Here is a 13,014-nt window from a genome sequence, read left to right on the forward strand (position 1 = left end):
TCTTTATGTTAAACTACCCCTGTTTAGATCACTGTGTGATGTCTGTTTCCTGATTGGCTCGAGTGCTAAACCTTTTCATCCTCGCAAAGCTACAGGTGAGCTCATTTAATCACAGGTGGGGAGACAGACTTTAAGAAAAGGCACAGACTCACATTCAGATACTCCGCCCCCACACACACATACACAAGTATATGTACACAAGTATATGTACACAAGTCCATGCACACGCACACACCTGGATACATACAGGGTGAATTTTTGTCCAAGTGTACAGTATGGGATCTTAGGTAAATTAATGATGCAATTAATCTATCATTAATCTACAGCTGAGCTTTCTGTGTCTCTGGTCCCAGGAAGGTACAAAAGAGCAGGAAGGGTACCAGGAAAGCCGCCTCATGATATTGGAAGCTCTTTGGGGTCACTTATGATTTTTTCCCTGTTGTACACAGGCTTGGCTGTTACAGGCAGCTGATCACAAGAATCAAGCGAGATGGTGTTGGGAAGAAGAGTGTTTCTGCCCAACTCCCTACATTTCTGATCCTACCCTAAATATCTAGATTTTTAACTGTCACAGGGAAGGGGGTTTGGTGATCTAATTGGTTAGAGCCCAAGCACTCACTGTGCCGTGGCTTTCAGTAAGCCTTGAAGGGTGAGCACCTCTCTGTGGTATCCTCCCTATGTTCCCAGTTTCAGGCCTGGGGAGCTGCCATCTCTGTTTCTTCCACTCCTCCTTGCTGGTATCTGTGTGACTGGTTGGTTTAGATGCAGGAGTACCATCTCTCCAACACCGTTTTGTGTGTCAGAAAGCTTTGCTTGTTTGTCTTTAATACTCCGAATCTCCCATTTCTAACCCCCTGACTTCCATCTCTCCAGTTTCCCAGTCCTGCGAGAGTCCTTTGCTCTGCTCTCGCAGTTCCTTGGTGTGTTTTTCAGCAATATGCACCCTGGTGGTTTGCACTTTCTATTGTGTTTGTTATTCCAATGACTAATGTCCATGTTAATGTTTCTACTTCATTGCTTCTTGCCTGTGTCATATGGGCAGTATCTTCACTGATTTCTCTATGGATATTGATTATACTTATTTTAAATTACTGGTATTCCTTCCCAATAATTTTGCATCCAGTAGTGTGTGCTTCTGGTCTTTATCTTTCCATTGTGCTGATAGTGCCCCTCTCGGCCCGCTCCTTAGCAGTGAGCAACCTCCTTTTGGGGGTGTAGTCTGTCTGGTCACCTCTGCCACATGCTGCTGTAGGTCACCCGGTGAGCCAAAGCAAAGGCAGAGAATGGGCCTGGACAAGAAGTGTCCCTGGCCCCAGAAACCTATCAATGAGGGTCACCCACCAGGAAATTTTGTTTTTTTTTTTTTTTTTTTGTAGAGAGAAGCTGCCCCAGAGGGAGGACACTGGTGGAAGGAAGATACCAGGCCTGGGAGTGAAGGGGCAGGAGGAAGAATGGGAGTAAGGAATGTCTGAGGAGAGTCTGAGAGCCATATGTGTTCTGATTTCTGTGGCAAAAGAGCAGGTCTTTTCTATCCTAACTTCTAAGCTGCCTTTCACTGCAGCCACCCTGTGTTCAAGGCCATGTCACAGATAAGCATGTCTCTATCACATGGGTAGATATGACACCCTCTGATGACCACCCACCCCGTGGCTGTAGGGGCCTAAGGTAGTCCTTGCCAGATGCAGTGGGTCTGTGTATTTGTGTTGGTTAAAAAGAAGGCCTATGACATTTACACATTCTCAGAGAGTTCATGAGCAAAAACACGCAAAGAAAAAATAGCAGGACTGGAACACAGGACAGTACAGGATGAAAAGTATGGGAAGGTCAGGCCTTAGAGTTACAAAGGACACTGCTGACAACAAGAAAGCAGCCTACAGCTGTCAGCTGTCTCTCACAGCCTGTCTTTCATGGCCAGACCATGGTATTCCTGCTGACCCTAAACACTTCCACAGAATACTGGTGTACAACAAAATTACTCTGTTGTGACAACCCAAATCATTCCAAAATCATGTCTTCATACAGATATAAAAGGCTTGTTCTGTGAACCACAAAAACAAAAAACATGCCCCTCTCCTGTTTAACATAAATATTTGCCACTCTTTTACAAAATGCAGCTTCGCCTTGTTCTGTTCTACTCATCTCCTAAATAAAAGTTCAGATGCACAATCATAGAATTGCTCAGCTTATGGACAGCACCCTATCCAGAAGCGACTCCTGCTTCTTAAACTTTTACCCTAAAACCACCTAACACAAAACCAAGTCTTACAGAAATCCCCTCCCGACACCCTGTTACTGAGAAATCCTAGAGTACACCATTGTGCTCAATATCCCTGTTGAAACAAACAGTTAAAAGAAACTAAAAATAATAAATCCATTTCATCTGACCATAAGCATATTCCTGATGGTCCTCGCTTGGAGAGCAGTAACATCCTCATTCCTATTGTCCTACTCACAGCATCCCTGTGGAAAACGGAATGGGGTTCAAAATCTGATTTGAAAGATGTAAAACTGAGGTTCAGCCAGAATATGGGGTCTGTCTAAGCACACATTCATGAGTCAAAACCAAGCCTTCTGGTTTCCAATCTCGAACCACGCCTCCCACATGGAGCCACCCAAGAACACTGCTTCCCAAGCTGAGAAGACTCTTGAACAGTCACCCTGGAGGGAATGAAGGCCTTTCTTAAGCAGGCTGTCATGGTGAGCTGTGTGCCATGCTCTCTGAATGAGGACCAGTTAAGGACACACCACTCCACAGCCAAGGCAGCGGTGCCCTCTTTCCCAGACGAGGAAACTGAGGACATGAAGGCAGTGGAACTTGACTAAGGTCACACTGTTGGGAAGTGGGAGAGCTGGGATTTCACCCTAGTCTACAAAAAAGGGGATGTAGGGCACCAGGCAGTCCTCCTGCAGGTCAGAGAGGCAGTTTTCTCTGCAGTCTCTTGGAGTGAGGTGGATTTCTTGTGGCGCTGCCAGAATGGAAGCAGTGTTGGGAAGGTTTTTGTTTTTTGTTTTTTTTGCGACGGCGTCTTGCTCTGTTGCCCAGGCTGGAGTGCAGTGGTGGCGCAATCTCGGCTCCCTGCAAGCTCCGCCTCCCGGGTTCACGCCATTCTCCTGCCTCAGCCTCCTCAGTAGCTGGGATTACAGGCGCCCGCCACTACGCACGGCTAGTTTTTGTTTGGTTTTTTTTTTTTTTTTTGTATTTTTAAGTAGAGACAGGGATTCACCGTGTTAGCCAGGATGGTCTCAATCTCCTGACTTCATGATCCGCCAGCCTCGGCCTCCCAAAGTGCTGGGATTACAGGCGTGAGCCACCGCGCCCGGCCGGGAAGGGTTTTAAAGTTCAGAACAAATGCACACAGTGGCCTTATCTATGGGGTGGAGGGCAGAGTGGGCATTCGTGTGGAGAGAGACATTCAGGCTGCGGCATGTGGAGAGTGGCCTCTCCTGTTGGGAAAGGCCTTCTGGAGAGCAGGATGTAACTGGGCGACACTCCAATCTCCGGATCAACTGCTAGATTGACTTTCCCCCAGATACCCACACCCTCTGAACCCAGTTCTAGGAAATTTCAGGGTCTGGAGGGCAGTTTCCTGACCTGTGGACTAGGTAAACAATGAAAGCAAGCGCTGTGATTAAAGCCAGCACCGCCAGTGACCTAGAGTCAACTACCTCACCTCACCTTCTGCCACTGGAGCAGGAGCAGGGGGAAGCTCTGGCTGCTAAAGAATAAGAAGGGAAACAAGTCTTCTTAGGCCCTGTCTTCTTTAGGCCCTGGATCTCCTGATAACCATTGATGGCTTTAGGCATGTGGCTCTGTGCCATCCTGGACATTTTTCCAGGCACAGGAGACAGGTCAGCAGGAAATAAGGAAGCCAGTCCCCCCACAAGCCAAGAAGACTTCAGTTGGAAGGGACTCGGAAGTGCATCTTACTCACATTTCTTTTGGTGTTTGGAGGCCTCCATAGTACCCCCACCACACGGCCCCGCAGCCTCTGAACTTCCCATGATGGGCTCCCCAACACCCCAAGCTGCATGGCATTTTTCTGAAAGCTATATCGGAAATGTAATTGAGAATCAAATGAACTATGCTTCGTAAGAGTATTCTTCCATTCCTTCTAGATTGTCCCCATTAACCACAGGAAGATGGTTCAAGCCATTAACACACACGATACCCATGATCTTGTACTGCCAAGTGCTGTTCTTTTGCTTCTTATCTCAGTTGAGTGGCCCCTAGATAGTCAAGTCATAAATGTGTGTACCCATGAAAACTTCTTATTATCACTCACTATTCTAGCTAATTCTCAAGTGCAATAAACATCTCCTGTTTCTCAAATGTGCCCACCTTCTTAATCCAGCTGCCATTACCCTGACCCAGGCCACTGTCTTCTGCTACTTAGATCATGACAAGCATTTCCTTTTAGATCTGCTTTTCTCCAGTCCAGTTCCCTTCAATAACATAGCCAGAACAAGCGTTGCAAAATTCAAATGTGATCACCTCTCCACTACTGCAGTTCCTCTAGTGACCCTTGGAAGGAAACCCAATGTCTTTAACACAGTTTACAATTTTTGTTATGAGGATGAAACTGGAAGACATTGTGCTAAGTGAAATAAGCCAGATACAAAGGGGCTATTGTATTATTTCACATATTTGAGGTACCTAGAATAGATGAATTCAGGGAGACAGAAAGTAAAACAGAAGTTACCAGTGGCTGTGGGTAGGGGTAAATGGAGAATTCTAGTTTAATGAGTTGAAAGTTTCAGTTTGGGATGATGAAAATCATCCCATGATGTGGTGATGATAACACAACAATGTGAATGTACTTAATGCTACTGAGTTGTATGCTTAATAATAATGGTCAAAATGGTAAATTTTATGTCTATTTTACCACAATGAAAAACTGGAAAAGTGAAGTCAATGACTGTAATATCATAAAGTGTAAGTAACATGAGAGAAAATAATTCAGGCTAAAAGGATAGAGACTGCTAGGTAGGACTATTTTAGAATGAGTGATCAAGGTACTTATTTCTCTGAAATTGGAATATTTGAATAGAAGAGAAAGAGCTAGCCGACGATGCCCGTAAGGGGTCCAGGCATGGAGACATCAAGTGAAGAGTCTGAGGAAGGAACGGCCTTAATGCATTAATGGCAGCAAGAGGTCTATGTGGTTTCATGGATGGGTGTGTGCGCACATGCACGTGTCTGTGTGTACAGTTGGTGTGCATGAGCATGTGTAATACGCATTTGTGAGTATCTTTGTTTTTCTGTTGGAAACAAGGATCTCAACATGACTAACTAGGTGAACCTAGTTATGGTAGTTCAGCAATGAGATTTGCCAAAATGGATGGCAATTGAAAGAGGAATTGTGCTGTATTAAAGCAGACAGCTGCTGAGCACTGTGTTGGAGGCTCCTAAATTTCTCATAGTTCTGAGAAGAGTTGTTTATTAATCTGGAGTTGAAGGCCAGGCCCAGGATATCCTTGTTCACAAGGTTGATTGGGCCCTACGTTGCTGAGCCCAGCCTCCTCCCTCACTCTGAGGCATCTGCCAGAGCCCCAGGCTACAGGGCCAGCATCCTTGTCATTGAGTCCCTGCTCTGCAGAAACACCAGTAAGTCATTTCAGGTGAATAAATCTGGGTTTCTGGATCGAGGGTTTGGGGAGCTGACATGACCCTGGAGGCATGGAGGAGGCTTTCTAGGGGTGGGGGGAGTGGGATGGAAAGCAGAAATCAGGTTGAGGATGTCTCTCTTTTTCTGCTTGTGCTGGAGCATCTGTGACTTTCCTCCATTATCTGTTCATCTGCAGTGGAGACTGTCTTTGTTTTCAAAGGGAGCCTTGGAGGCTTAGACCTATGGGGCTGGGCTGCTGAGGTTTCTTAGGGGGTAATAGCCGGAAGAAAGCTCTGAAGAACAAATGAAAAGTTAAGATTGAGAAATGGGAGGAGGATTCAAGGCAAGTTGTCTAATTGCCAGTGGTTTTGACTCACAGAACATGGGGAATTCCTGCCAGAAAGTAGAGAGGTATTTAGCATTCTGCCAGGGCCAACGTAGTAAGAAATTTCCAGAGAAAATGCTTACCCAGGCAAGCCTGTCTAAAACACCAAGGGGAAGCAAACTCAAGTTAATTCTGGGCTGGGTTGGTGACTAAGGTTGAGGTTGATCTGAGGTTGAGACCTTCCTCTTTGGATCACCAGCTTTCAGCTCAGGGCCTGCCACTGAGTAAATCATAGTTAAAAGGCCCTGGAGGGGAATCAGCTGCCCATATACAAAGACGGGATTCAGGTGGCAGACGGACCCAAAAGGGACGTGGAGAGAAAGAGGAAGCTCCTACAGACACCTGGATTTCCGCTCATTCTCATTCCCTAAGCTAACAGGCATGAGCGAGCTGGCAATGCATGGTCCCATTTGTTCTCACTGCCACAGAAAGCATGTTTATAGTCTTCCAGCAGCAACACCAGGTGTCTAGGCACAGATGAACCCCTCCTTAGGATCCACACTGCTCATAATAGTGCCTACCTTTGTTAAAGTACTAGCCACGCAGTGTCACAAGGAATGTTTACTTTTCCAAATCCCCAGCTAGAGGCCAGGGATGGGTCATCTATTTCTATATAGCCTGCACCCAGATTGTAGGACAGAGGGCATGCTTGGTAAATATGTGTTGATTAACTGAGATTAACCTTCCCTGACTTTTCTCACACCAAGGTGAGGACCATGTCCCTGTTTCCATCACTCCCTCTCCTTCTCCTGAGTGTGGTGGCAGCATCTTACTCAGAAACTGTGACCTGTGAGGATGCCCAAAAGACCTGCCCTGCAGTGATTGCCTGTAGCTCTCCAGGCATCAATGGCTTCCCAGGCAAAGACGGGCGTGATGGCACCAAGGGAGAAAAGGGGGAACCAGGTACATGTTGGGCTGTTCTGTCTCTGCAATTCTTTACCTTCCAGAGGAAACTCCCTGGGGATATGAGGAGACTGATGTCCTATTTGAGTATATTTTTCTCAACTATACTGTAACTCAAAACAGAGATTCAACTCTCATTCTCTGGCATCTCAGAATTCCATACAGCAGTTTGTGACCAACAGTTGTCTTGCCAGCCCAGGAAAGTGGCCCACAGGTCAGGCCATCCCATGGGACACAGGATGAATTTTTCTTCTCTGGGTCATTGTCATGTCAGACCCCTATTCACTTCAGTAGGGATGGCACCAGGTTCAAGAGGCCAAAGAAGAGACCTGGAGCCAGCAAACAAACATAGGCTTTACTGGGGGAACCTGTTTACAGGGAGATCCAGCAGCAGTGGGCGGGACAGGAGAACCACAACTACTTGTAAAAAAAACATGCAGTTAATTTTCACTTCGCACCCTTCCTGCAGCAACCTCCACGTGGCAACTTTATTTCTTAAGTTATTGCCCTCAGGTGTACACCATACAGTTATTGAGAGCAGTGCTCAGAAAGGTCAGTCCTGGGTCAAGGTCTTTCTCCTGAGAAGGGATTGGGCATCAAACTCTTGAAGACAGAGAGCAACAACATAGATATTAAGTCACATTTCCTTTGTCTTCCAACAGGCCAAGGGCTCAGAGGCTTACAGGGCCCTCCTGGAAAGTTGGGGCCTCCAGGAAATCCAGGGCCTTCTGGGTCACCAGGACCAAAGGGCCAAAAAGGAGACCCTGGAAAAAGTCCAGGTAAGGACCCCAGCAAGGTCTGAGCTGAGTTCACCCAGGGTTCTGAGACCTTGAGTACCTGGTAAGAGGTGCCCCTTCTCCTGTTCCTTCAAAGGAAGATACCCAAATTTGCTTTCTGACCCAGTGCCTCAGCCTTCTCTTCATTCTTAGAGCCTTAGGGAATTCCTATAAGTGCCTGAGTACAGACTTACAAGCTTTTCAAGACAACTCCCTCATCCAGCACTCCCTGTAGGAGCTGAGCCTGGATTCTCCGTCAGCTGAAACAGTCCAATGTGAGGCCCTGGTCCTAGAGGGAGAAAATAGGCCATCTAAGTGTGGGCTTATTATGCCTATTTTTACAAAAGCATGTGACCATGGTATGTCATATTTTACTTCATAAGAAACCAAGCCAAAGCTTAATAGCATAAAAACATAGCCGTCAATTTAAATCACAAGTCTGTGGGTCAGCCATGTGATTTCTCTGCTGGTTTAAGCTGGGCTTACTCATATGTCTGTGGTCAACTGATGGCCAATAGTCTCACTCATGTGTCTGGCTGTTGTTTGAATGTTAGCTGGAGTGATGAGGGTAATTGAACCACATCTCTCATCATCCAACAGGCTAGCCAGGGCTTGTTCACATAGCAGTGACTACAGGATTCCCAAGAGTAGAAATAAGATAGGCTTTAGGCTTCTTGAAGACTCAGAGCACATTATCATTTCTGTCAGACTGTATTGGTCAAAACAAGTCACAAGGCCAGCCCAGATTCAAAGAGTGGGGAAGTAGACTCATGTCTTAATGCAAGGAGCTGTACCCTATTGAGGCCATTTTTGCCATATACTACAACAAGTGATTTGCTCATGCCCTCCCCACTTGGATAATGGGCAACTCACAAAAATCTTGGCTTCCTGACTAACAGAACAAACCTGGAAAAAACAAACACAAAACAAAAGATATCAAAAGCAAAACCTCTCCAAAGACAAAAACCCTGCAATCTTTTTTGCCACTCTTCACCAGGTCATAATAGAGTAATGCCTCAGAGATTTCTTTTTAGTTTTGATAGAACAATTTATTTGAAAAAAAATAATCTGTGAAGAACCTGGCATATGGATTGCTAGGTAATCATGGAGTATATGTGTGCATGTGCTATGTATGTGTACTTTGGGATACAGTAAACAGACAAAGAGTGACATTTGGGGTTGGATGGAAATAGAGATTTTTCATTCTTTTGGCTTTTTGGTATTTTTTGTTTTCCTTCAAAGTGTAAACATCAATGTAAAATAAGCTTTTTTTTTTTTTTTCAGTTTGAAAAAGATACTCCACTCCCTTATATATGCATGGTTCTGAGGCTCGTTCTCAACAATGCTTCTTTACTTTGTTCTAATTTTCTAGATTGTGATAGTAGCCTGGCTGCCTCAGAAAGAAAAGCTCTGCAAACAGAAATGGCACGTATCAAAAAGTGTAAGCTTTTTCTCTTACTCTCCAGGCAGCTTGAAGTTTGGGAAAAATGTAATGCAACAAATATTTATTGAATGCATATAATTTTCTGTACCCTGCTAGGCATTTCTCATATTCTGACCTCATGAAATTCTCACAACATTTTGGTAGAAATGAAGGCAAAGGGAAGTTAAATTACTTGCTCAAATGCACAGAGCTAATAAATGGCAGGGGTGGTTTATAGATGGAAGTCAGTCTGACTTGAGAGACCCTAATCCTTTACCCTCTGATATTGCTCACTGAAAATGGAACTTATATCCCTTTGTTGTACTGGTATTGAGACCTGGCTGTGGGGTCTAACCTGCCTGGGGAAAATATTTTCAGACATTTTTTGTTTGGTCTCAAGTTAACAATCTAGAATTCAGAAGTCCAAATTATATGTCTTTTAGAATTCTGATCCAAAAGCACAGAGAGGCCTTTGTACCAGTCTGTCTGTTCACATTTGGGTTACCATATTTAACAAATAAAAAGACAAAGCACCAGTTAAATTAGATTTCAGCTTAAAAACATTTTTAGTATAAGTATGTCTGAAAAATTATATGGGAGATATACTAAAATATTCATTGTTTGTCTGAAATTCAAATTTAACTGGACATACTATATTTTATCCGGCAACTCTACTCTGGAAGACTTTTTCTTGAGAAATACCTTGAGTTGGGCTTAAGGATGAGTCAGTTTCACCCACTTTTTCACATTTTAGGGCTGACCTTCTCTCTGGGCAAACAAGTTGGGAACAAGTTCTTCCTGACCAATGGTGAAATAATGACCTTTGAAAAAGTGAAGGCCCTGTGTGTCAAGTTCCAGGCCTCTGTGGCCACCCCCAGGGATGCTGCAGAGAACAGAGCCATTCGGAATCTCATCAAGGAGGAAGCCTTCCTGGGCATCACTGATGAGAAGACAGAAGGGCAGTTTGTGGATCTGACAGGAAATAGACTGACCTACACAAACTGGAACGAGGGTGAACCCAACAATGCTGGTTCTGATGAAGATTGTGTATTGCTACTGAAAAATGGCCAGTGGAATGACATCCCCTGCTCCTCCTCCCATCTGGCCGTCTGTGAGTTCCCTATCTGAAGGGTCAACATCACTCAGGCCCTCCTTGTCTTTTTACTGCAACCCACAGGCCCACAGTCTGCTTGAAAAGATAAATTATATCAATTTCCCCATATCCAGTATTGTTCCTTTTGTGGGCAATCACTAAAGATGATCACTAACAAAGCACCAACAAAGCAATAATAGTAGTAGTCATGCTAATTACATAATATTTTTAATATATACTATGAGGCCCTATCTTTTGCATCCTACATTAATTATCTAGTTTAATTAATCTGTAATGCTTTCGATAGTGTTAACTTGCTGCAGTATGAAAATAAGATGGATTTATTTTTCCATTTACAACAAACACCTGTGCTCTGTTGAGCCTTTCTTTCTCTTTGGGTAGAGGGCTCCCCTAATGACATCACCACAGTTTAATACCACAGCTTTTTACCAAGTTTCAGGTATTAAGAAAATCTATTTTGTAACTTTCTCTATGAACTCTGTTTTCTTTCTAATGAGATATTAAACCATGTAAAGAACATAAATAACAAATCTCAAGCAAACAGCTTCACAACTTCTCACACACATACATACCTATATACTCACTTTCTAGATTAAGATATGGGACATTTTTGACTCCCTAGAAGCCCCTTTATAACTCCTCCTAGTACTAACTCCTAGGAAAATACTATTCTGACCTCCATGACTGCACAGTAATTTTGTCTGTTTATAAACATTGTATAGTTGGAATCATACTGTGTGTAATCTTGTATGTCTTGTTTACTCAGAATTAAGTCTGTGAGATTCATTCATGTCATGTGTACAAAAGTTTCATCCTTTTCATTGCCATGTAGGGCTTCCTTATATTAATATTCCTCAGTTCATCCATTCTATTGTTAATAGGCACTTAAGTGGCTTCCAATTTTTGGCCATGAGGAAGAGAACCCATGAACATTCCCGGACTTGTCTTTTGGTGGACATGGTGCACTAATTTCTCTACCTATCCAGGAGTGGAACTGGTAGAGGATGAGGAAAGCATGTATTTAGCTTTAGTAGATATTACCAGTTTTCCTAAGTGATTGTATGAATTTATGCTCCTACCAGCAATGTGTGGCAGTCCTAGATGCTCTATGTGCTTGTAAAAAGTCAATGTTTTCAGTTCTCTTAATTTTCATTATTCTTGTGGATGTAAAGTGATATTTCCCCATGGTTTTGATCTGTATTTCCCCAACATGTAATAAGGTTGAACACTTTTTTATATGCTTATCGGGCACTTGGGTATCTTCTTTTGTGAAGTACCCATTCACGTCTTTTGTATTTTGTTTAAATTAGTTAGCCAATATTTTTCTTACTGATTTTTAAGTTATTTTTACATTATGAATGTCCTTTTTAATGTGTATTACAAATATTTTGCTAGTTTTTGACTTGCTCCTAATGTTGAATTTTGATGAACAAAATTTCTTAATTTTGAGAAAGTCTTATTTATTCATATTTTCTTTCAAAATTAGTGCTTTTTGTGTCATATTTAAGAAATTTTTGCCCATCCCAAAATCATGAAGATATTTTTCATGATTTTGAAACCATGAAGAGATTTCTCATGATTCTGAAATCATGAAGATATTTTTCCATTTTTTTCTAACAGTTTTACTAATAAACATTCTATCTATTCCTGGTAGAATAGATATCCACTTGAGACAGCGCTATTTGTAGGAAAGCCCACTTTTCCTCCATTGAATTAGGGTGCTGCATTTTTGTAAGTTAGGTAACTGTATGTGTGTGTGTCTGTTTCTGGGCTGTCTATTCTAGTCTATTTGTTGATGCTTGTGTCAAATAGTACACTATTTTAATTATTGTACATTTATAGTTGTAACTATAGTCCAGCTTTGTTCTTCTTCAAGTCAGGATTTCCATGTAAATGTTAGAAACAGCTTCTCAATTCCCACAAAAACCTGATGAGGTTTCCATTGGGACCACATTGAGTCTATCAATCAACTTATGCAGAACTGGCAACTTACTACTGAATCTCTAATCAATGTTCATCATGTATCGCTTTATTTAACTAGGATTTCTTTAACTTAATTGCTATGTTTTGATATTTTTCATTTAAAAATCTTATATATCTTGTTTTGGTGGTTTTAGTGATTTTAATAATATATTTTAAATATTTTTTCTTTTCTATTGTTGTACACAGAAATACAGTTAAGTTTTGTGTGTAGTCTTATGATGTTTAGTAACCTCAATAAGTTTATTTCTTAAATCTAGTAATTTGTAGATTCTTCTGGATTTTGTATATGCATAGTCATGTAAGCTGAAAATATGGCAATACTTGTTTCTTCCCAATTGTTTTACTTTTTTTCTTACCTTATTGCACTGATTAGCAGCCCCAGTACAGAGACCACCAGAGCAGGTATAGACTCCTGAAAGACAATATAATGAAGTGCTCCAGTCAGGCCTATCTAAACTGGATTCACAGCTCTGTCACTTAATTGCTACATGATCTAGAGCCAGTTACTTTGCGTTTCAGCCATGTATTTGCAGCTGGGAGAAAATAATGATTCCTATTTCATGAAAATTGTGGGGACGATGAAATAAGTTAACACCTTAAAAGTGTGTAGTAAAGTATCAGGATACTACATTTTAGGTCTTAATACACACAGTTATGCTGCTAGATATATGCTTTTTAATGAGAAAATGTGATATTATAAATAATATATACCGATTTTTAAAAATTAAATCAACCTTACTTTGATGGAATAAACTCCATTTAGTCACATTTTATCTTGTGTATAAATTATTGGAGTGGACTTGTTAATAGTTTATTTAGAACAT

At 42.3% G+C, this 13,014-nt stretch overlaps 1 protein-coding gene across 2 annotated transcripts; it reads left to right on the forward strand.

Moving 5' to 3' along the window:
* Positions 1-5,471: 5,471 nt before the first annotated feature.
* Positions 5,472-12,963, forward strand: MBL2 (mannose binding lectin 2). 2 transcript variants are annotated; one of them, XM_002820928.5, is made up of 5 exons: positions 5,472-5,605; positions 6,699-6,894; positions 7,557-7,673; positions 9,043-9,111; positions 9,848-12,963. In XM_002820928.5, the coding sequence occupies exons 2-5, from the start codon at positions 6,708-6,710 to the stop codon at positions 10,219-10,221; spliced, it is 747 nt and encodes a 248-aa protein (XP_002820974.3). In that variant the 5' UTR covers positions 5,472-5,605; positions 6,699-6,707; the 3' UTR covers positions 10,222-12,963. The 2 variants fall into 2 exon arrangements, with proteins under 2 accessions (XP_002820974.3, XP_063583713.1); XM_063727643.1 differs by having other exon boundaries at positions 5,541-5,619.
* Positions 12,964-13,014: the final 51 nt, after the last annotated feature.

This window comes from Pongo abelii, chromosome 8 (assembly GCF_028885655.2).
Source record: "Pongo abelii isolate AG06213 chromosome 8, NHGRI_mPonAbe1-v2.0_pri, whole genome shotgun sequence".
Classification (NCBI taxonomy): Eukaryota; Metazoa; Chordata; class Mammalia; order Primates; family Hominidae; genus Pongo; species Pongo abelii.